Genomic DNA, 23,934 nt, shown 5'->3' with positions numbered 1-23,934 from the left:
GAAATGGTGGCAACCCCACACTACCAACAGAAAGTATATATATCTCCCCCCCCCCCCCCCATCCACCAAACTCTGTTGCAGCCTGGCCCAAGGCAGTCCTGCCTCTGCAGCAAGGGCCACTCAGGCCAAACTCAAGTTTCCACTACAGCTGATCTGGCAGATAGACGTTCTGGAGTAGAATGAAGTGCATCCCGGCAAACAGGGCCACCAGAATGCTCTCGGTACAAGGCCCTTAGACCCCCAAGCAAAGGATTCTGTACCCCACGATCAGAAGAAACACCCCTGCCAGCCCAATGTGCAGGGTCTCCCAGACTAAACAACAGTGTTAGAATCCTGAGCAAGCAAAGCCCCCGAGGGAGAGGGCAGCAAACCATCTGCACCTGGCCTGAAGCTTGCGCACAGTCTCTTCATCCTGCCGGGCCTGCCTCTCGTCCTCAAGAGCCTCCTGCAGCTTTAGGTACATGTCTTCCAGCTCCCGAACTCGCTGCAGATACTGCTCCAGTTCGGAGGACTTCTGGGCAACCTGCTCCTCCATCTGCTGTCTGATCTGGAGGGATGAGAGGATGGTGGTCTTGCTTAAATTGGGTGACTTTGTCCCACGGCAAGGCTCCCACCGCACCTCTGCCTTTCGGCTAAGGATGTAGGGAACGGGAGGGTACACTCAGCATCCACGCTAGGAGTTCAAGAAAATAAACTGCAACCCAACGCCACACCCCTGTTCTGTATGTGTTATCCTTTCTACTCTATACTTTTATTCGAGTCAAGAAAAAAAGGTGGAACTTCTCTTTACATTCTTTTCTATTTTAAAGCCAGAAACCTGTTTTCCAAATCTTAAGAGTGAGCCTTTGCCCAGGCAGAACAGCCTATGAGCTGCAGGTCCTACTGCCTATAATTCCTTCCCCATCCCTGGGCACTAACAAGTGCATGGCTTTCCCCTCTGGATTGAAGAGGAGTTAATCCCTGTTTTTAAAAACATAAAGACAGGGCTGGGGGACCGCTTGCTGGTAGTGTTTACTTCACATGTGTGAGTCACGGAGTTCCATACCCAGTACCCTGACACACATACTTTCAGACATGCTGGTGTACTTCTCTGAAGTTTATAAATTACGACACCAACATTAGCTCCCAGTGTTCTCGTGAGAGTCCCGAGAGCTCACAGAATGGCCTGTGCAGGGAACACACACCAATCACAATCACACTAGGGCTCAGAGAGGCAGAGCAGGGAAGGAAGGCAGCCGCACATCTTCACATGCATCACAGGCACCTTCCTGAACACAAACAGGAATCTCGCCTCTAAGCAGACCCTGTTCAGGCACAGGGCTCAGCACAGCAGCATTCCATGAGAGACGTGTGCTCCAGTAACCATCTGGCTCCACAGAGCAACTGGACCTTGGCGTGGTCAGAGCAGCACCCTGAGCTCAGACGTCTGTGTTCACTTTCCTCACTACAGAGGAGAAATGCTGTGGGTTTAGGCTTACTCTTTCACAGCTAGTCACTGTCCATACCACGAGCCTTTTGAGAATGAAAAGGATCCTGGCTGCCTCAGGATGACAGGGACACCTCAAAGCAAATGAAGACATGTAACCATACTAACTAAGCATTTATCACCCCCACAGCATACAATTCTGCTTAGGGGTGTGGAAAACAAGGCACCCATCTTTTCCCTCTACCTCTCTGGTACACAGAAAATGCTTAATAAAGGATAACGCACAAACAAGCACACAACCCCCCCAGCAGCCACCCAAGGCACAGCAAAGCCAGGATGAAGTAGCAGCCAGGCCTTCCAGAGCTGAGGCAGCGGTTCTCAGACTCACCAGCTTCTCCCGCTCCAGCTCCGTGCTGAACCTGGTCTGTAGCTCCACCTGAGTCTGCAAGCGTTTCTTTTCCTCGTCTGCCGCACGAGAGGCTGCTTCCTCCAGTTTCTAATCAGTCAGAAGCCCATCCCCAGAAAAGCAAGATTGTTACAGCGGAAGAGAAATTCTTGCTTAAGCATATAACAAAAATTAATAAAATTACTAAATTAATAAAAATTAAATAAAAGCTATGAGACCAGTCTGCCCAGTCAGCGCATAAAACAAATCCGGTACAAATGACTCGATGCTAAACACTGTACACAGAGAATCCGAGGAGACCACTGGATCATTATCACTTGCAACTATGCTCATAGTCTGACCTAGTTCTGGAGCTTTCTATACAGTGCTGTCTCCCACCACACTATTCCTTACTCGTTACCACAGCTCAGCTTCCAGGCAGGTGACACAGGGAGCTTCCTCAACCCCCACCCCCACCCATCCTCAACCCCCTCCAAGAACAACTGGTTTAAAAAAACAAACCACATTAAAGCTTGCAGATTATCCTAGCGTGTTGAAGCTGTACCTGAGCGGTGGAGTGCTTGCCCAGCATACACAAGGCCCCAAAGTTGATCCATTCCACCCTCAAAGGACAAAAGGCAAAACACAAACAAACAAATACACAGAAAACAAAAAGGCTGTGGTGTTTCAGGCACCCCCTCCCCTCCCCCAGGCAAGAAGGAAATGCCACTCCTGGCAGAAGAAAGCTGAGACAAGGGCGCCCTCTGTCCTCTGCTCACAGCCCAGGCTGGGTAAGGGAAGAGCTGCTGCTGGGTTTTCACTGGGGTCAAGGCTGGCAGGCAGAGAAGACAGGTCTAAACTCACTTGGGCAAAAGCTCCACAGGGGGAGAAGGAAACAGAGGTGACAGCAGGCGGTGCCCTCTGCTCTTAAGGCAGGACTGTGGATGGCTCCAAGTATGTGCTGCTGTCTCCACACAAGCTCATACAACTTGCAATCCTCCTGCTTCAGCCTTCCAAGTGCTGAGGTTATAGGTCCCTAGCACCCACGCACCCAGCCTTCCAGGGAAGTTTCGCTCAAGGAGAAAAGCAAGCACTGCAGCGCTCACCAAACATAACTTTGCTATGTAAGGCATACAAAGGAGATTTGGGCAGTGATTAAGAGCAGTCCCACCGGGAAGCAAACCAACCAGATTAGTTAAGCCTGACAGAAGCAGGAAGGTCTGGCTAGGCAGAGCCCTCTCTAAGACTGGCCTTGAGAGGACACGGGTCTGAACTTAACCTCAGACTGAGGCTGCTTCATTCCTAGGCACTGCGGAAATCATAGCAAACATCCAGAACTCAGTGAACTCTAGCGGTCAGTCAGGGGTGACGGGAAGGAAAGTCTACAGGGAGAAGAGGAGAGCCGTGTGGAGGGTCATGCCAGGTGACTGTGGCTGCGCACACCCCAGCTTGCTGCCCTAAGGAGCAGACTGAAGGCCTCGGGGGTCCAGGAAATAGTCCAGCCAAGTCACTACTAAATAAATAACCACACAATGGCAAGCTTCGGGTAGGGGTGTCAGGATCAGTATCCATAGTTCCCACACCACCTTATCTTCTAAAACATCCAGTTTTCAACTAAAAAAAAAAGTATGAGGAAACAGGAAAGTGTAACCCCTATGTAGGAAAACAGTCAACAGGCACAGCCTTTGAAGCAGCACAGGAGCATATCTACAAAGCCATTACAATAAATATACTATAAAAGAATGACAGGAAGTCACAGTTAGAGATATAATAGAAGGAATAACAATATTCGGTCAAGTGGAGAAAGCATATCAATAAAGAGGCTAATTAATTTTTTTCCATTTCAGTTTTTTCTATTAGATATTTTCTTCATTTACATTTCAAATGCTATCCTGAAAGTCCCCTATACCCTCCCCCTGCCCTACTCCCCAACCCACCCACTCCCGCTTCCTGGCCCTGGCGTTCCCCTGTACTGGGCATATAATCTTCCCAAGACCAAGGGCCAAAGAGGCTAATATAAAAGAACCAAATGGAGAATGATGAGCTGCAATGTTCAAGAACCGACTGAAGAGTAAGTCTTCTAGAGGACGGTGTGCACGCCGTGCACAGCGTGCACAGCATTAGGAAGCCAGGGCGTGGTGTGCTGGAGCACACCTAGGACTCCTGAACTGGAAGCTGCAAGAGGAAGAGCAGACGTTCAAGGCCAACTTCCCTATGTAGAGAGTTGAAGGCTAGCCAGGACTTCAAGATCTTATTTCAAAAAAGAATCAACTAGAGGGGCTCAACAATCTCTTTGGGCTACTAAAGAGATACACAGAAATTATACAGTCAGAAGGACAGAAAAACAAGAAAAATAAACAGCATCAGAGAATCTGGTGACTGTTACACACAATATTCTGTTCAACAGCATGTGGAACAAGTAAAAAGGGAGCAAAAATACTTGAAGAAATACATGGAAATTTTACCCAACATAATGGAAAACCTTGGTCCACATTCTATAAATTCTAAACAGATAAAAAAAAAAAAACAAAGACAGTGCCAGACATGGTGGCCTCATCATTCCTCCCAGGCAGAGCTGATTTCTGAGTTAGAGGTCAGTGTGGTCTACACAGGAAGCTTTGGGCCAGCCAAAGCTGCATACTGAGGCCCTGCCGTAAAACAAGGACAGCGGCAGTCGCAACACCACAGTAAAACCACAAAGAGACGTTGAGAGCAGCAAGACATAAGAACCTCCAGCAAACGCCACAGCAAGTTAGTTCCCCTCAGAAACACATGACTAGTCATTGTCACAAACTGGAATTCGCCATGTCTGGCTGCAGCAGGTGACTACAGAGCCTCCTGCAGCAGAGTGAACAGCACTGTTCAAGACAGCGGCTCTTCCATGAGCCCAGCCTTCCTGCCTATAGATCTGGGTCACCTTCTACTTCTCAGTTCTACTTCTGTGTGTGTATCCCACAGAGCTGTCAGAGCATGTGTGAACACACAAAACAACGGTTCAAGTCTAAGCCCTTTAGCACCATCTCTAAGAGGGACAGCTCAGAGCTTTACCCTTATAGACACAGCTTGCTAGCCCTAGGGCTGGACACCTTCTGAGAACTCAGCTCACCAAACAACTCCTAACTTTTGTGCAGAAAGCAAAGCTCCTGAGGCTGTGTGTGGCTTGGGTACCAAGCGGGACAGCGCTTCCCTTGCCGTCTCTGTCCTGTGCCCAACCTTCCTCACGCTTTCCAGCTCCTGTTGCTTGCGCTTCCCTTGCTGTTTCCCTTGCCATCTCTGTCCTGCGCCTAACCTTCCTCACGCTTTCCAGCTCCTGTTGCTTGTTTTCATTGGCGGCTTGGAGTTCCTTCATCTGCCGCTCCAGCTCCTCCTGCTCGGCTAGCAGCTTCCTTCGGAGCTCTTTCCGACGCTGGCGGGCTTCCTTGTGTGGTGGGGGGCTGCCCAGCTTCAACAGATGGATGGTGGAGTAAATGGCTAGAAGGAGAAGGAGAAAGAACAGGAATTACAACATATATCTAAACTCGAATAATATGTAACACCAGTCGGGGTGCGATGGTGCCAGTGAGCTCAGCCTGGGCAGTATCAGCTTCTCCAGCTCCCACATGAGAAAGATGTGCGTTCAAGTCTTTTCTGAGTCCAGGTCCACAGCTGTGCACCTGTGCTTACAGACACTTCACTGGAAACACACTACACACTACATACACCCACACACACTTTCTAAGACAGAGCTTCATTAGATAGCCCAGTTTGGTCTGTCCTCAAACTCAGAGCAACCCTGCTGTCTTTGGTTACCAAGTGCTGATACCACATACCTGGCCCTTTCCTACTCCCCAAAATGCTAGATAAGGACAGGCAAGATGACTCAGCATGCAAAGACACTTAGCTGTGAAAGCCTGGACCAGTTTAATCCTTGGGATCCACACATGAGATGTGGCAATATATGCCCATACACACACATCATCAGCACACATACACATAACAACAGTTTTTAAAGCCAAGAAAAATTAAGGCACACTAAGGGCAGAGAATCAAAGTTCTTAGCATCTGATGTGCAGTCTATTACACAGACTCTGCCCTCAGCTATGTCTATGAAATCACTTCCCTCCCTATATGTAAATACATATCACAGTAGTTACCATTTATTATATAGCATAGCACACAAAGGACTTCCTAAGACACATATATTGCAGATGAACACTGTCTGCATACATATATCACATTTCATATAAAATCTCATTTCTTTCTGTTTTTTTTTAATTTATCTTATGTTTATGAGTAGTTTGCCTGCCTGTATGTTTGTGCGCCATGCGTGTATCTGATCCCCGAGAAGGTAGAGGAAGGGTGTCGGACGCCCTGGGACCTGTAGGTATTGAACATCATTTAGGGGACCAGCCAGTGCTGTTCATCACTGAGCCATCCATCTCTCTAGCCCCTTTTCTGGTTTGACTCTGTAAGTGAAGTTGCCCTGAAACCTATTATGTAGTGCAGACTGGCTCTGAATCAACAGCAATCTACCGCCTCTGCCTCCTGGTGGCATCACTGGCACAACCTACCACACCTGGCTCTTGGTGTTTTCAACTACTTAAATGTAATGTCTTGTTAACTAATACCTATTGTTCAAATTCGAGAAGCATGAACAGACAGACATCCAGGAAGTGTTTCTGCCTACTCTTGCCCTGGGCTTCCTGCCCATCAGCAACCAGTGCTAACAGTCTATTGTGCTCCTTCTGAGATCATTTAAGCAAATGAGTAAGGCTACATCATCCACTTCTTTTTAAATGCTAACACGATGCTCTCTCCTCAAGCTATCGGTTTCTTGAGTTACAAAACCACTCCATAAATTCCTTTTCCATCTTGTGCATGACCAAAATCTCAACATTCACTAACATTTTTCATATGCCTAGAGGAAAATTCCATACTCTTTCAAGAATTAGGGCAGTAAAACCTAAAATATAGTTTAGTCCCCACAAAGTCAAACAAACTGGCCAAAAAAATTTAAAAAGGGAACTTATGCCAGGCAGTAGTAGCACACGCCTGCAATCCCAGCACTTGGGAGGCAGAGGCAGGCAGATCTCTGAGTTCGAGGCCAGCCTGGTCTACAGAGTGAGTTCCAGGACAGCCAGGGCTACACAGAGAAACCCTGACTCGAACCCCCGCCCCCCAAAAAAGGGGAACTTATGTTTCCTTGGTTTTGTTTCTCATGTGGCAATCGCCATGACATAAGGAAACAAACTGTGCCAGTGTCTAGGCGAGGTTTGAAAACACAAAGTTGGAGCACTCACGGTTTTGGTTTTTGGGGATTGTTGTTGTTGTTGCTGTTGTTTTGTTTTTCCCTGTCAGGGTCTCTAGAAGCACAGGCTGGCGTGGCACTCCGTGTAGAGAGCTCCTACCCCTCCCTGTCTACCTCCCAGTGCTGGGACTAAAAGCCTATACCATGCCCACCTTCTGCTCCCTGTTGTGGAAAATAATAAAAAATGTCCTACCCTGAATCCATTCTTGTTTCTTCTTCTTATCTGAGGCACTGATTTCAAAGGTCTTATCAAAGCATTTTATTAGAAAAAGACATTTCTTTCCATCTTTGTCAGGCAGAGACTAAAACAGAAACCATAATTAGTTCTTTAAATTTTTATTCTTTTTGTTTGTATTAGATTATTTTAAAAGCAGCTGAGGGAAGAGAAAAGGAAGAAAGAAAGAGACTTGGTCTGACCTTAGGTGGGACCATGCTTATTCATGGCAAGGTGGCATCTCTGTCACCCACATATGTGGATGCCAAAATGTTCAGAGGAAGATAGGATGTGGCCTCTTGTTGAGGTGGAAATGACTTCCATAGTTCCAAGGAAGCTGGGAAGTGTAGTCCATCAGCAGGAAACTACCATTTTGTTTATGGAGACAGGGTCTCACAACGTAGACTAGGAGGATCTTGAATTCACGACCCTTCAGCCCCAGCCTCCTAAATGCTGGGATTACAGGCATGTGTCACACCACACCTGGCTTAGTTTTCTTCTGATGTATTTCAATTAATCTCTTAACATGTAAGTCTAACTGAAACTCAGTGCCAAAAGAAAAACACCTAAAAATGCAAATGTCTGACTACTAAAGCTGTCCCCAGGCAGCCTCCTGTGTGGTCACAGTGACCTCTGACTGAGATGCCACATCTACATAAGATGAATACAATACCCAGTAAGGACAAGGAGACCCATGCTCTTTGCTTGCACTCTAGCAGTTGAGAGTGTCCCCTGCAGGAACCCTAGAAGGGACAGCACATATAGGAGACCTCTGACTGCTATGGCTTTTTCTTACACCTGAGTTGTTACTGCTGGTGCCCTGTGCTTCTTGACCTCTCTCAAGAGAGTGAGTGAAACGGCAGCGCCTATGAAAATCCTTAGGTCTCAGTTTAGCGGAGTATGAGCACGCCACAAAGTATTAATAGAGCTTTATACCATTTCTATAGTTTGAGTGTGAAGTCCCAGATTTTAATTGTTATTCAACAATACCAAAACACTAGTGGTGGCTAATATACAAATCAAGTCTAAAAAACAAAAAGTAATTTTTTTTGACACAATGTCTTGCCATGTAGCCCTGGCCAGGTAGAGTAGGAAATCCTCCAGCCTCCTGATTGCTGGGTTTACAGATATGTGTCACTTTGCCCCTACAAAACTTCTGTTCTTTAGGACTTTACATCGTTACAGAATTAACAGCTATAAAATATATCACTCAAGGAAGACACGGAGGCCCACACTTGCCATCTTAGTACTGTGTAGAAAGAGGCAAAAGGATGAAGAGTTCAAGGCTACAGCAGGTTTAAAGCCACTCAGACTAGACGAGAGCCTGTCCTCATAAATGCATCATATCTTTATTAAAAATAAAATAAAATAAAATGAAGAGTGGTAGTGCATGCCTATAGTCCCTAGACCTGGGGTAGAAGAGGCAGGAAAATAAGGAATCCGCGCCCATCCTTGACTACATGGTTACTTCAAGCTACACGAGACCCTATCTGACCAAAATGGTCAATTTTCTTCTATTTGCTTTATTTTAAAAGCTCCAGGTCTTTAGTCTATTGATAACTTACAAAATCATCTTACTGCATTTTTTTTTTGCCTTTTTAATGGCTTGATTTTACTCAATGATTCCTTACATACAAATCTCTCAGATTTAATCCTTATACTTTACTCAAAGCATAAAACAGAAAATATATTCGTATTAAGTACACATTTTGTCAGCTGTCTTTAAGTTTTAGTTTAGAAGTCACAGTGACTATACTTTATTTTGGAAATGTCCACTTGGGGATTATTAGAAGGTTTAGTCGGTAAAAGTGAGGCTGGAAAGCCCATGGACAGCAGGGGGCAGCAGAGGGCAGCCCAGGGCAAACTGCAGAGGCCACGCCCACTCACCTCCACACAGCAGTTTTCATCCAGCAGGATGTCTCCTTTCTTATCTTTCAGATCCTCGCTCACATAGTAGGAAATTATGTTGGGTTTTAATACAAACCAGCGCTCAGTCCAGTTTTTCCGTTTGTGACCTTTCTTCATCATGTAACCCTATGACACATTAAACCAAATGTAACACGTGTGCTTTCATGTGTAAGAGCTGACAATCCTCTGACTGTCTTATTTACTCTATTATCTGACACCTGGTCCAAAATATACACGTTAGTGGTTCTCACCTGTGTGGACAATGGACCGGCGTCTCTGAGAATCTGTGCTCCAGAGACGTGATCCCCAGTGAAATCCACATGACCACACACAAAAGCTTTACATGTAAATCTAGACATTTCAGAGTCTCTGCAAGTGACATACAGATAACAGAACCTTTGCTATTAATAAACAGTGAATTTTCCTACACTGCCTCACCTTTTAAGACATTTATCGAAATATTTATAGGTAAACAGACATGTTTGGGAGGCACAGCAAAAGGAGACATAATGGCATGTGGACAGAGACACAGCCATACATCCTTATAATATCAGATCCCTATTCAAGTTAAGCCTTAATCAGTGCTTACTGATGGAAGAAAGAGCAAGGATAGTAATAATCACCTACTGGACAAGGAAAGCACTAAGTATGGAAAATGGAAAGCAGGTTATTTGATATAATAATGTAAGATGTTTGAAAGAGGGTTGGTGAGATGGCTCAGTGGTTAAGAGCACTGACTGCTCTTCTGGAGGTCATGAGTTCAAGTCCCAGCAACCACATGGTGGCTCATAGCCATCTGTAATGAGATCAGATGCCCAATGCCCTCTTTTGGTGTGTCTGAAGACAACTATAGTGTGTGTGTGTGTATATTTTTTTTTTAATGTTTGTTTTTTTTAAAACAGATGTTTGAAAGACGGGTGTGTGTGTGTCTGTATGTGTATATATACATACATACATACATATATATATATATATATATATGCATGCAGCTGGTACAAATCTTAATCCCAGGAGGTAGACTGAGGCTAGCCTGATCTATACAATGAGTTCCTGGCCAGCCAAAGCTAAGGTGAAATCCTGTCTCAGACAAACAGATGTTCTATTTAGTAAGTATTTAGTTTCCTACATGTATATTAGCCACTGTTGAATGCTGAGGGAAAAAAGATATAGCCGTTAAGATAAATACAACTTTGCTATATGAAAGTATCACTTTCTAAAGGTAAAGGTATTTTTCTAATTCTATAAAAATATTGGAAAATCATGTACTTTCTAAAAATATAGAAAAAAATGTATATAAAATTCACCAAAATCACACATTCCGGAGGTGATCACTAGATAACATTTGTGAGCATCCTTCTAGACATCTCTACACATGTGTCATGTTACAAGAGCAGGAGTTACAAGAGCCCACTGTTCTATGGCCTGTTGTTTCCACCGAACAACACACCATGGGCATCTTTCCACATTAGTGGGTACAGAATTACATATGACATAAGGGTACTTTTTAAAAATCATTTGGAAACTTGATTGAACAGTCCCTTCAAAAATAGTAACTTCTCAATTCTTAACTGTACTTCAAAACTGTGACAATAATTCTTTAAAACAAGAGCCTGGGACTAGAGATATAGCTCAACTGTGAAGCACTTGTCTAGAATGCATAATACCTTGGTTTAATCCTCAATATCCCAGCAGGGTGGGCGAATCCTAAAAGTCTAATAACAGAGAAAACAGAAAACTTTATTTTTGTTCTAAATCATTTAAAGAGTATAAGTGACTTATGGAGAGGGAAGGAAGCTATTTGGTCTCAAACATCAGAATCTAAAGATGAGAGAGAAAGTGCTATGGCCCTCTTACCTGCTTCAATACATCTAAAATAAGCTCATTGAAGACTTCGTTAATGGCCATAGATACGGTCTGACGGTCCATGCCCTTGCTAAACTGTCCATTCCCAATTAGCTCAATAAGTTCCCATGCAGAAAGGCCATCTTTATTGTCATCAAAGTTTATTTTGTAATGTTCAAATTGTTCTTGTTGCCAACCTCCTCCCATAGCTTCTGTAAGCTTCTTAAGCAGGTATTCAATCTGTAGGGAAACAAAAAATTAATTATTTCTTCTTTTTTTTTTTTTTTTTTTTTTTTTAGTGTTTTTGAGACAAGGTTTCTCTGTGTAGCCCTAGCTGTCCAACTTACTCTTTAGACCAGACTGGCCTTGAACACAAAGATCCCCCAGCCTCTGACTCTGAGCACTGGATTAAGGAAGTGTGCCACCATGCTATATATAAATACACCATACACAAACAAACTACTGACACCTCATTACTCTCTTTAGATAAATACTTCAATATACCAAGAACGTTAATCTCTTCTTCCTTTTGTTTTGATTTGTTTGAGACAGAATCTCATCATATAGTCCAGACTGGCCTCAAACTTACTCTATGTAGCCAAGTATGACCTTGACCTGATTCTCTGGACCCCACCTCCCTTGTACTGAATTACTGGAGCATTTGCAACCAGCGCCCAGCTCTGCACACAAATCTCACTAAACATTAGTGTTAAATCAAATAAACATCTCAAATGCACAAGTTATCCCCTAATTTACAGACTTCCTATGTAAACCAGTTATCTCTTTGCTGCTGTCCCCATCCACCAGAACACTGATGATGTGACAAATATGATTGGATTCCTAGCCTGAGCCAAAAAGGCTTACCAAACCCTGAAACATCAGACATTATGCAGAAAAATATTGGAGGGCAGGGCAGAGGCAGTGTCACTGAACGAGGAGATGACATTGCTTGTCTTCAACAACCCCGTGTGGTTACTCTCAAACACTATCATTCGTCTCTACCTTCCCAATGTTTCCTCTCTATCTGATGTATTTCTAGAGCATATTCATAGTACACACTGATGGGTGTGACCATGGTAATTCCATACGTGCACATCAGATACTTTGCACATATTTACCACACCTCCTGTCCTCTCTGATCTCCTCCCCTCATTACTGACTTCAGTTGGTGCAAAATCACCCACAAACCCCATGCCAGTACTCTATGTCCTCACCATTTACATCAAACCAGAAACAAAGTGCTGTTGACATTCCTGGGATCAGTGGTTCTCACTATGAAGTAAGCCAGGATTTTTGTGATGGAATGAAAATATGCTAGTTCAATCACAGTAGAGCCAGATACAGTTTTACAAGTTTTTTGTGTACACATATTTGTTTGTGCTGGATCAGGATATAAAATGCTTATCTTCCTAAAAGGTTGAAATGGAAAATAAATATTTAGCTGCATGCCATGGCATACTTAATGGCAGCACTTAGGAGACTAAAGCACAGCTATTTCAGGTCAGCCAGGGCTACAGAGTGAAACTCTTGTCTCAAAGAATAAAAAAAGAGGGATGGGGGAGGATGAGAGAGAGAGAATAAACAAAAAACTCACGGGAGAAAGAGAAAGAAAGTACTGTTTTTCCAGACAGTTCACAAATGTGATCCTTCTCCATCTGCTTGCTTCAGGCCTCATACTGGGCATCTCACCCTCTCCAAAGGCCACACTGCATTTTTAACAAGACCCCAGGTTCCCTCACACCGCTTCAACCAACCCTACAGCAGGTGCTGCATTCCCTATATCCCCTTCTGTGTCCCGGCACTCAGTGTGCTGGGTTCCATTCTCTAATCCTTGTCTGCTTTTCCACCCCTTTCTGAATTCTTCACAGGTGCCCCATCTATCTTTGAATTCCCAGAGTTCAGCAAGGGACCTCAGCTGACACCTAAAATGAACAAGCTAAGCTCCAATCTCCTCATCTGTGAATGGGGATAACAATACTCATCACACAGAGGACAGTCAGCACAGAGCCACCCAGCAGCCACACCACCGAGGTCGCTTCCCCTCCATACCGGGCGACATTACACAAACACTTAAAATTACACTTGAGAAATTGTTTCCCAAGTATGAGAACAAAGAATGCAAAGTTAAGCTGACCCATGGTTTCACCTGCATAAACAGAAATGCAGACTTTCTGGCAAACATTTGTCAAAACCACAGAAAATATTTAGTTACAAATAAGACTTGGGGTTCATTTTTCTTTTTTATTCTTTGTACCCCTGCTAATGTGATTATAATGCTGTTTGTGAAATAATAAAATGCAACAGGAAATGGAAAGAAATTCCATTTACAAAGTACTGCAAGTTCAAAACCATCACAAATTTAGTGATAGAAGCTCCGTTGGGATAAACATTCATTAAGCAAGGCCTTGAAAAGGCATGAGCAGCGTCAGCAAATGCTCTGAGTGGAAGGGAAGCACACTCAGGCCCCGCTCTCCTCTTGGTGAAGAGGTGTCACTTACAGCCTAGCCTTTTGTGCTTCTAAGGAGGTGGAGGGTAGTAACCGAAGAGAAAAAAGGATAATGAGAAAGATGATTAAAGTCAAGAAGAGGCTAAAACAAAATAAGTTTTTTAAAAGAAAGGAGAGAGAGAGAGAATGCACGCAAGCAGTAAGAGTCGGTTTGTAGCAGGAGGATCAAAACTATCCTCAGCTAAATAATGAATTCAAGGACAGCCTGGGCTACAAGAGAGTCTGTTTACTCCTACATCCAGGTAATAAGATAGTTAGCCCCTCCCATGGGTACTTTGTTCCCCCTTCTAAGAAGGACAGAAGTAGCCATATTTTGGTATTCCTTCTTGAGCGTCATTTGGTCTGGTCAAAGTGTGGAGCAGAGACTGAAGGAAAGACATCCAGAGACTGCCCCACCTGGGGATCCATCCCATATACAGTCACCAAACCCAGACACTATTGGGGATGCCGACAAGTGATTGCTGACAGGAGTCTGATACAGCAGTCTCCTGAGAGGCCCTGCCAGTGCCTGACAAATACAGAGGTGGATGCTCACAGCCAACCATTGGACTGAGCAGGGAATCTCCAATGGAGGAGTTAGAGAAAGGACTGAAGGATCTGAAAGGGTTTGCAACCCCATAGGAAGAATAACACTATCAACTAACCAGACCCTACCCACCCCAGAGCTCCCAGGGACTAAACCAAAGAGTACACATGTAGGGACTCATGGCTCTAGCTGCATATGTGGCAGAGGATGGCCTTGTGGGCATCAATGGGAGGAGAGGCCCTTGGTCCTGAGAAGGCTCGATGCCCCAGTGTAGGGGAATGCCAGGACAGGGAAGCAGGAGTGGGCAGGTTAGTAAGCAGGGGAGCGGGGATGAGATAGGGGGTTGGGAGGGGAAACCAGGAAAGGGGATAACATCTGAAATGTAAATACATATCTAATAAAAAATATAAAATAAAAGATAGTTAGATAAGCAATTATCCAAGGTAGTGATAACATACATAGAAGTTCTAACTCCCTAAGGGAGCCCAAAACGAGGCACTGGGCTGCTGGTTGAGACTTAGCTCATCAAGGGAATACTATGAGGAAGCACATGTGCATGGCATGTGTGTATACAGGATGAAGGGCCATTGTGGATTTGACAGGATGCTGTAGCCCATGACACTGCGCAAATCAGGAGACAGCCTTTGCTTACCCACCACCTCCCAGCTCCAGGTGACCCTTTGTTTGCAACTCAGATTCTCAATTCAGTTCTCAAAGCAGCTTCCCAAGTTCTGGAACCTTCTTGGAATGGTAAACTCTCAAGCCCTGGAAGGCTGACTTTAAGCCCCAACACCAACAAGCCATCACTCCCAGCAACTGTGTCCTTCCTGTTGACTTGGAACACAATCATACACACTCTAACCAAGGAGCAGAAGGACCTTTTGCCTGTGCTGGCCAAAGAGACACATTCTCACTCCACTATTCAAGTAAACTAAATAATGAGTCACGTGTGTGCCAGGGTTGCTTTACAGAAGCGCCTGTGCCAATTCTAAGGCTCATTCAGTCCAGGAAGCAGCCTGCTTCCTCCTTCCAAGCAGATTTCACTAAAAATAACAAGAAGAAACTTGAAGCTGAATGTGATTTTTCTAGGTCTTTGGCTTGGATTTTTATTCTGTCAAAAGTTTTCTCTGTCATTAAAGGAGCAACCTACATTTTACCTCTACTAAGATCTCTTTAAAACATTTCAAGTTTGAGTTTTCACTGCAGCAAGGCACTTCTTCCAAATACGTGTGTGACAGACACATCCTGTTTTGTTCTTGGTTCTATGGGAAATGACACTAGTAAAAACTATACTTTATGCTTTATGGGCACACATTTCCAAGAATTATCACCAGAAGAAAATGTGGAACCAACTCAAAGGGGCTCACCATCTCTCTACAAACGTGCCGACAGAAAACACCTTGACTTTACCATGTAATTTAAATATTTATTTAACATTCTTGACATTCGTTCTAGGTAATGGAAACCATAGTCGAATGAATATTGTGGGTGCATTATTCACACAACTGCCGTCGTTAGACAGTATTGGCTGAAGTAGAGAAAAAAAGCCTTGATTTCACTGGGTATGGTACAGCATATCTATGATCTCGGGGCTCAGGGGTGGAGACAGGAGAATAGCCACAAGTTTGAGGTCAGCCCAGCCTCCACTGTGAAACCATGTCTCAAAAACAAAACAAGTAACAACAAAAACTGTAAACTTTAAACACAGTGATCATTATGATAGATGGATTAGTAGAAACATAAAAATTATGCAAGAGTGGAGGAACAGGAGCACGCCTCTAACCCAGCACTCGGGAGGCAGAGGCAGGTGGATCTCGGAGTTCAAGGCCAGCCAGAAAGAGAGATCCTGTCTCAAACAAACAAACAAAGGAGCATGCTCGAGCACGTGCGTGTGTGCGTGCGTGCGTGCGTGCGTGCGTGCGTGCGTGCGTGCGTGCGTGCGTGTGTGGTGCGTGCGTGCGTGCGTGCGTGTGTGTGTGTGTGTGTGTGTGTGTGTGTGTGTGTATACAAGGTAAATACATTCTATTTAGACTCTATGTAACGAGCAGTAAACGTCTCTTATGTACACGAGACACTCTGAACTTGTAAGACTTTAAAATTACCAACAGATAAGTTAAACCCACAAAGACATTGCATTCTAAATTTTATTTTTTTAAATGTATGTTTTTATGTTACATTTTCTAAAACCCTGCATTTCAAAAACAGTTCAAACGTATAGTTTTTATATTGTTAAATATTTAGAAAGGAAACAAAATGTAATAGGCACTATTTCCCACATCCTAGTGTGACCTTGGGTGCAGTGCTCGGTCAAAGGGCAGATGGCTTGCTAAAGCCCAGTGTGCCAAGGCCGCGGTGAAACTTCAAGAGGCTGACTCCGCAACTGAAGCAAGTTCATATTAATCTCTCCAGTGACCCCTTCTCTACCCTGCAGGAATACTCCTGCTCACTCACAGAAGGATAATCTCTAAGTCTAACCCTATTTCTACTTAGTGGCTAGAAACAGACCTTGTCATGTAAACCAGGCAGGCCTCAATCTCTTGATCCTCCTGCCTCAAACTTCCCTGGTGCTGGAACTGCACCACATGTTCCTATTCTGAGAGGAATTCCCCATCTGAGCGGAGACGCAGAGGCACTCAAGGAGGCAAAGCACTGAGTAAGCCCACACGAGACACGACAAGGTCTGCTGCACCAGAGAGGTCACTCTCCTCCCAAACAGGGTGAACATGTTTAAAGGAGGACAGAATGTTCGAGTCAGCCTGCAATGATATAGGTAAGCATTCAGAAGCCCAGGCTGGGCTGCAGCAAAGGCAGCACCAGGCCCCTCAAGGCCCGTGTGGGTCCTGTTGCTCCTCAGGATCATCAAGAAGCTGACCACAGCAGTGGCTCAGTGGTAACGAAGCCCCTAAATCAAGAAAGCTCTCACCATGTCTACAATAAAGTACGCACACATCCTTGCTGCTTAATTGTTAATTCTGAAAGCAAGGCAAAGTGGCTTGCAGGTCCACCATGGATATTTTCGTGACAAAAGGTCAAGGATAAGAGACCCATCCACTTCTAGTTCCAGCGTACATATAAACTTGGAATTCTGAGTGGTAGCTGCAAAATATCTTCAAAGACCATATTGGAAGGCCAGGAATGGTGGCATACACCTTTAGACCCAGCACTCAGGAAGGCAGGGGCAGATAGATCTCTGTGAGTTTGAGGCCAGCCTGGTCTACATAGTCAGTTCCAAAATAGCAAAGGCTCTGTAGAGAGACATGTTAGAAGCCTTACATGAGCTGGAGAGATGGCTCAGCAGCTAAGACCACTGCCCATACCCACCTGGTGGCACACAACTTTCCATAACTCCAGTTCAAGGGAATCCAATGCCCTCTTCTGACCTTTAAGGCCACCAGCACCAGGCACACATATGGTGCACAGACACATACGCAAACAAAACACTGATAAACAGTAGTAGTAGTAGCAGCAGCAGCAGCAGCAGCAGCAGGCATACAATTATTTTCTAAGAAAAAAATAGTATGTGCATATCCCTGAGCAGCAGCCGTGTCTGTCAGAGGCCTTGCAGGGCACCATTACCCACTCTGGATTATGCTGGGCAGTGCCTTAGGATGTTATGCTCCATGTCCCCTTTAACAGTCTTGTACACTTAATACTTAAACATTATCATACTTAACTCCAAGACTACCATAGAGAAACTGCCTCTCCCTTGCTACCAATGGCTACCTATTGTTAAATCCAGAGGCCCCTTCTTACTCCTATCTGATTTTTCTGCAATTTACATTCTCATGTGCCTCTTCTTATCTGCTTCCTTTAGCAAATCCACTTCCTCCTGCTGCTATAGAAACAGCCCCAAGGTTCTCCTTGGCCCTCACAACTCCTACTATGGTCGCTCCCTCCCTGCCCTAACCCACTGCTGTGGTTTCTCCATGTCTCTTTCCAGCCCTCGCTTCTCAGGAGCTCTAGCTGTGTATTCCCACAAGGATATACTCTATCTACAACATGAAACATGCCATTATCATGGCCCATTTGGTGAGCATGTATCACGCATGGGTTCAGGCATGCCATACACATTATCATGGCCCACTTGGTGAGCACGTATCATGCATGGGTTCAGACACTGCATCAAGTGTTTCACATACTTCAACTTTTTTATCCTCACAGGGAATATTGTAGAAAACAGCTATCTCCATTCTAAAGGTGGAGAGACACAGATCAGAAGATTACTCTGTTTCTCTGTGAAGAAGTGGTAAAGTCTGGTTTCAAAATCAGTCTGTTTCAAAGACCACACTTTATACAAAAAAAAAAAAAAAAAAACAAACAAAACAAAACAAAAAAAAAAAAAAAACACTGTGCTACCTCTAGGTGCCCAGGACTGAAATGTGCCACAACCAGGCACCATCAACAAAAGTAGACAAGGAACATGAGGGTACAAATTTAATCTACTGCTTACGGCCTTATGTAGCACAGACCAGTTAGCTGTGTTCTGCAGAGGACTCAGACCCTAAAGCTCAGCCGCAGGACTCAATAACATCACAATCATGTAGCATACAGGGAACTGTCATCTTAACCCAGAAAGACCCATGTCTGGTCAAACCTCTCCTGCATGTCTGGTTTCCAGAACGCTGCATAGGAACCTTACTCCTAATCCCTCCCAATGCCCTCGCCTGGGGCATTCAGGGAGAAAGACACAGAGCAAGGTCAGCAGAGGGGCTCTCCTTTGCTTTGAGCGGTCTAGAAAAAATCCATCATCCTAGACTCTGAAACTTGAAACGAGAAAAGCAGCACCTAGGCCTAACACAGTGAGGGAAGAGTACTCTGGACCCTACACACTTCCCATGGAGCATCAGCCAGTTCTTCTGCAAGCAGACAACTATGCTGTCCCTTGTTCTGAACAAATACTCTTTAGATACTATGAGGATGGATTCGTCTGCAACCACAGCAATTCCAAGAGGAAGGGTCTCACTGTCCCTGCAAATCTCCAAGGAAGATTTTTTATTTGCCCCTAAGATTGGGCTTTCTGGATTCAACCTGTTTTGCCTCTGATCAAAAAAAAAAAAAAAAAAAAACAACAACAACAACAACAAAGAAGCAAAAATAAAAACAAATATCAAAACTGAATCAACACAAATTTTGCAAATCAGTACTTAGATATCTAAAAAGTCCCCAAAGCCACACTTACCTCTTCTGGCACAATAATTAGTGGATACTTGTCCTCTGACAAAAAGTTGAAAATGACCCACACTTTAAATGCATCATCTTCTGTAATGAGTAGAGGACTCTTTGTGAGGTTTTTCTTGACACAAAGTGTCCAACACATTCTATTGAATTCAATCTTGTCAAAGTTGTCTTGGACCTAGAAAGGAAAGAGAAACTCACAAGCCAGTCCAAAATAAGGTGACACATATGCACACGCACAGGCGCATATCAGAGAAAATACATGCAAGGAGACAGTTGCAATATTCATATGTAATGAATACTTTCTCATTCCTCAACAAGAAAAATGTATGCCGTAATTATTACTTTCCAGAGACTGATATGCAATCAATCTCACCAAGAAACATAAAGACAATTATTGTAACCAAGATCCCATGGGAATGCTGAGTAGCTAATCCGACCTGAATGTGGGGCTATTGATATTTGAACTGAGGTGTGGCTCGGTGGTGGAATGCTTATGTAACATGTTCACGGCCTGTTTTGATCCTCACACTGAAAAAAAAAAGTTAAACAGATCAAGAATGGGTAAAGCATGTTCCAGATTGTAGAATAGAACGTCAGAACATCCAGGGGTGGCAGCAACCATGGCCAGTTGAGAAGGAATGCAGGTGGTTAAATGTAAGTGGGAAACCCATGCGACGGTGGTCTCAGGTGGACAGAATCCACCTTGTGTTCATTTAAACAAAAAGGAAGTTTATTAGGAGAACAAGGAATAACTCCACAGATCCAACACGAGCAAGAAAAAGGAGGCAATGCACCTGAGCCAGTGACAGTAGGAGTCAGAGCTTCAGTCAGAGGAATAGACTAGTGGGGACCCCACAGCCAGTACACCATGAGACAACACCACTGCACCTGTGCTGTGGCCTCCATGCCACTCACTACAGTGGGTCCCCCCTGAGCCTGGGGCACATTCTCATGTTCAGGTGTCATGGAGGAGAGAAAATAAGGACATATACTTTTCTGTCTCCATGTGAAAGCCATCAAGAGCCTGTGAAGTGTCTCACATTAGAGTTCAACTCGAGCCAGACCAAACCTGGCAAAGGAGAGTTGAGGCTCTAAGGAAGAGGTTGGTCACTCATGGTAAAGAGTCAGGACTTTATCTGTACTAACAGCTGAAGGCTCCGTGGTCTTCATTTTTACAGCCATACTCTGGGACAATATGGAAGGCAGCGTGGAGGAGCTGGAGAGCAGGACAAGAGCAAATCGTGTTCTATTTGTCTTTGGAGAAGCACTCTGTGTTGTGTATAATGTGAAGCCCCTGCTGGCCTCACGGAGATCTCTTGATCTTTAACCAGAGTCTGTGGTTGGCAAGCCAGCCTCTGAGAAACCATGTGTCCCTGCCTGACTTGTTTATTTATTTAGCTCCAACACATTTATTGAAGACTTATTTATATGTGAAGGTCAGGAGATATCTTTCAGGAGTCAGTTCTTTCCTTCCACCACTCGGATCCTGGGAACCAAACTTGGGTTGCCAGATCTGGTGGCACACATATTTACCAAGTGCACCACTGACACCCCCAGTGGGGACAAAACCCAGAGCATCGTGAATGTTAGACAGGCATTTGAACTTATAAAACCAATACCTCACCCCTAGCCCTCACTTAGACTAACTTGATATAATTTTATAATTTGAACAGCATCCTTGTTCTATAGATCAGGAAATAGGTTCAGAAAACTGAGGTACTTTACTCAAGTTTACATGACTGGTACACATCAAAACTAAGGCTTAAAGGCCAACTCTTTCCACTCTGTCAAAGATAAAGGTCCCTGTGTGACGCAGGTTATCTGTGCAGAGCTACTTCTAACAGCCACTGACACCAGCTCTGCCTGCACCATGGGAACAAAGCACTAAGTGAAAGACAGGCCATATGGACAGGACATGTGCACAAAAGCATGAATTCCTGCTCCGAGGAACAAGAAGTGATTCCCTGAGTGTCTGGTAATTTATAGGTTTCCCCCAGGGAGTGGCTTGATAGGTAACTGAAGAGTGAACAGAGGTCAAATCACAAAGGGCTTACAATTTTAAGAAATAGTACACAAGCCAGTTTAGTACTTTGTAGAAAAGAGAGCACTTGAAGTGGACCTTAAACTATGCTGAAGGCCAGCTAGGTGGCTCGGTGGGCAAAGGCACTTGCTGGTAAGCCTGATGACGTGAGTTTGATACCTGGATGCCACACAGTGGAAACACAGGACTGACCATTAAGTGGTCCTCAGTCTGTCTGTCATGGCAAGTGGTGTGTATGCACACTAAAGACAAGGAAAGGCATTCAAGAGCAGGAGAGGAAAAGGCACAGGAGCAGCAGCACTCATGCAGGGCAACTTGGGCTGATGGGCAGGAAGATGGCAGATCAAATTCCCGGAGTAAGCTGAAGCCAAATGTATGCTATGTCTGAGCACAAGAGAACAAGCAAGGTTTTTAAAGGGAGGACGTGAATGTAGAGAGCACACCAGACACACTGACATGTTGTGTAGGGGTTTCAGGAGGTAGAAAGAAGGTACATGTGATGGTTTGTATGTGTGCTTGGACCAGGGAGTGGCACTGTTGGGAGGTATAGCCCTGTTGGAGTAGGTGTGTCACTGTGGGTATGGACTGTAAGACCCTTACCCTAGCTGCCTGGAAGTCAGTGTTCTACTAGCAGCCTTCAGACGAAGATGTCAAACCCTCAGCTCCGCCTACAACATGCCTGCCTGGATGCTGCCATGCTCCCACCTTGATGATGACGGACTGAACCTCTGAAACTCTTAAGTCATCCCCAAGTAAATGCTGTCCTTGTAAGAGCTGCCTTGGTCATGGTATCTGTTCACAGCAGTTAAACCCTAACTAAGACAGTGCACAAACCAAGGGAGAAGCGAGGGAGGTATTCAGCTGTGAGCATCTTCAAGTTGATAGTCTAGAAAAATAGATATTCAAAAACAAAGAAGGGGAAAGCAAGCCACAAGAAGTCGACTTGTGAGACAGCAGACAATGGTGCCATGATAACCACAGACAGAGGACTGAAAGCAAAAGTAAATGAACCAGAAAAAGAACTTCAAGTTGGGCACAATACATCAGCACTTGGGAGGTAGAGGCAGGAGGATCAACAGGTCAACATTCTCCTCCTCTACTTGGTAAATTCAAGGCCATCCTGGGTTAAGAACAAATCCAAAACTGGAAGCCATCCAAGGGTGGTAGGGTACTACACCTGTAATCCCAGCACCTGGGAAGCTTAAGAAGAAGAAAAATGATGAGTGTGAGGCCAGCGTGGGCTGCAGAGTGAAACCTTGTCAGGAAAAATAGTAACAGTAACTTCATACCCAGTGTGAGACACTGAAAGCCTTCCCTCAGAGAAGACGAGTAAGGCAGGGGCATCCACCTTGTTACTTCTTGACATAGTACTAGAAGGACTGGCCAAAGCAATGAGGCAAGAAAAATAAGTAAAAAGCACACAGACTGGAAGTCCCTAAGTGGATGACCGAATCTTATATACTATATATCTTATCTTACTTCAAGAAGAGGAAAGACTCGCAATAAAAACCTTAATATACAATACTGCTGAAAAAAAAAGATATAAAGAGGTAGCAAAGTATCTCATTACGTTCATGAATTAGAAGACCTGAGATGTTCATAATGTCTAGAGTAATCTACAGATTCTATGAAATTCCTACCAAAATGTCAATATGGTTTTTTGCAGAACTAGACACAGGGAAAAAAAAAATCCTAACATTCATATGGAATCTCAAGGGATCCTAAATAGTCAAAAAACAATCTTACAAAGGGAAAAGAAAAACAAAGCTGGAGGCCTCACATTTCCTAAAATGTGGCACAAAGCTAAAATAACTAAAACATATAATGAGGATGTAGAAACAGCATGGAAACAGAACAGAATCAGTGATCTGTTCAAGCACATACTCAGTGTCTTCAATAAAGGGCCAAGAACACACAGCGAAAGGACAGTCTCCTTAATAGAGCATTTCAGAGACTAGATAGTAACATGCAGGAGAATGTTCTTCACCTAACACTGTACAAAAAGTAACTCAAAATGTTTGGAGCTAGCTCAGTGGGCAGAGTGCTTACCTAACACACACAAGTCCCTGAGTTCTATCCTTAACACCATAGCTGGGCACGGTGGTGACAGCTGCTATCCCAGCACTGGGTGGGTGGTGAAAGCAGGGGAATCGAAAGCTCAAGAACATCTGTAGCTACACTGTAGGTCAGAGGCCAACCTGGACTACATGAGGTCCTGCCTAAAAAGGGAGGGAGTGAGGGAGGGGGAGAGAGAGAGAGAGAGAGAGAGAGAGAGAGAGAGAGAGACACGGAAATAAGAAAAGAATGAATTATATCAAAGTGAATTAAAGACTTAAAACTACACTTATACAACTTCTCCAAGAAAACATGCATTTATAAGTGATTATTAGAAAACAACAGATTCCTCCAACTCACTGACAACACTACCCACTTAACAATGGCCAAAGGAAAAAATTTAAATGAGCAAAAGGCTTGACTAGACAAGCATGTGTGTGTGTGTGTGTGTGTGTGTGTGTGTGTGTGTGTATGTATACATATACATGTGTGTGTGTGTGTGTGTGTATATATGTGTGTGTGTGTGTGTGTGTGTGTGTGTGTGTGTGTGTGTGTGTGTGTTAACA

The 23,934-nt window shown here is 44.3% G+C and overlaps 1 protein-coding gene across 2 annotated transcripts in view; it reads right to left on the bottom strand.

Moving 5' to 3' along the window:
- Positions 1 to 23,934, bottom strand: part of Swap70 (SWA-70 protein) — a 61,804-nt gene that overhangs the window by 8,325 nt on the left and 29,545 nt on the right. The window contains exons 3-9 of one of the 2 annotated variants that reach the window (NM_009302.3): positions 19,274 to 19,447; positions 11,075 to 11,302; positions 9,200 to 9,346; positions 7,292 to 7,400; positions 5,101 to 5,282; positions 1,815 to 1,922; positions 381 to 547 (exon numbers count right to left, since the gene is read on the bottom strand). In NM_009302.3, the coding sequence (NP_033328.3) occupies positions 381 to 547; positions 1,815 to 1,922; positions 5,101 to 5,282; positions 7,292 to 7,400; positions 9,200 to 9,346; positions 11,075 to 11,302; positions 19,274 to 19,447 (1,115 nt within the window). The other variant, XM_017322086.1, reaches the window with a different exon arrangement.

The sequence above is a fragment of the Mus musculus genome, chromosome 7 (assembly GCF_000001635.26).
Source record: "Mus musculus strain C57BL/6J chromosome 7, GRCm38.p6 C57BL/6J".
Lineage (NCBI taxonomy): Eukaryota > Metazoa > Chordata > Mammalia > Rodentia > Muridae > Mus > Mus musculus.
This window is presented reverse-complemented; position numbering and strand designations above follow the sequence as displayed.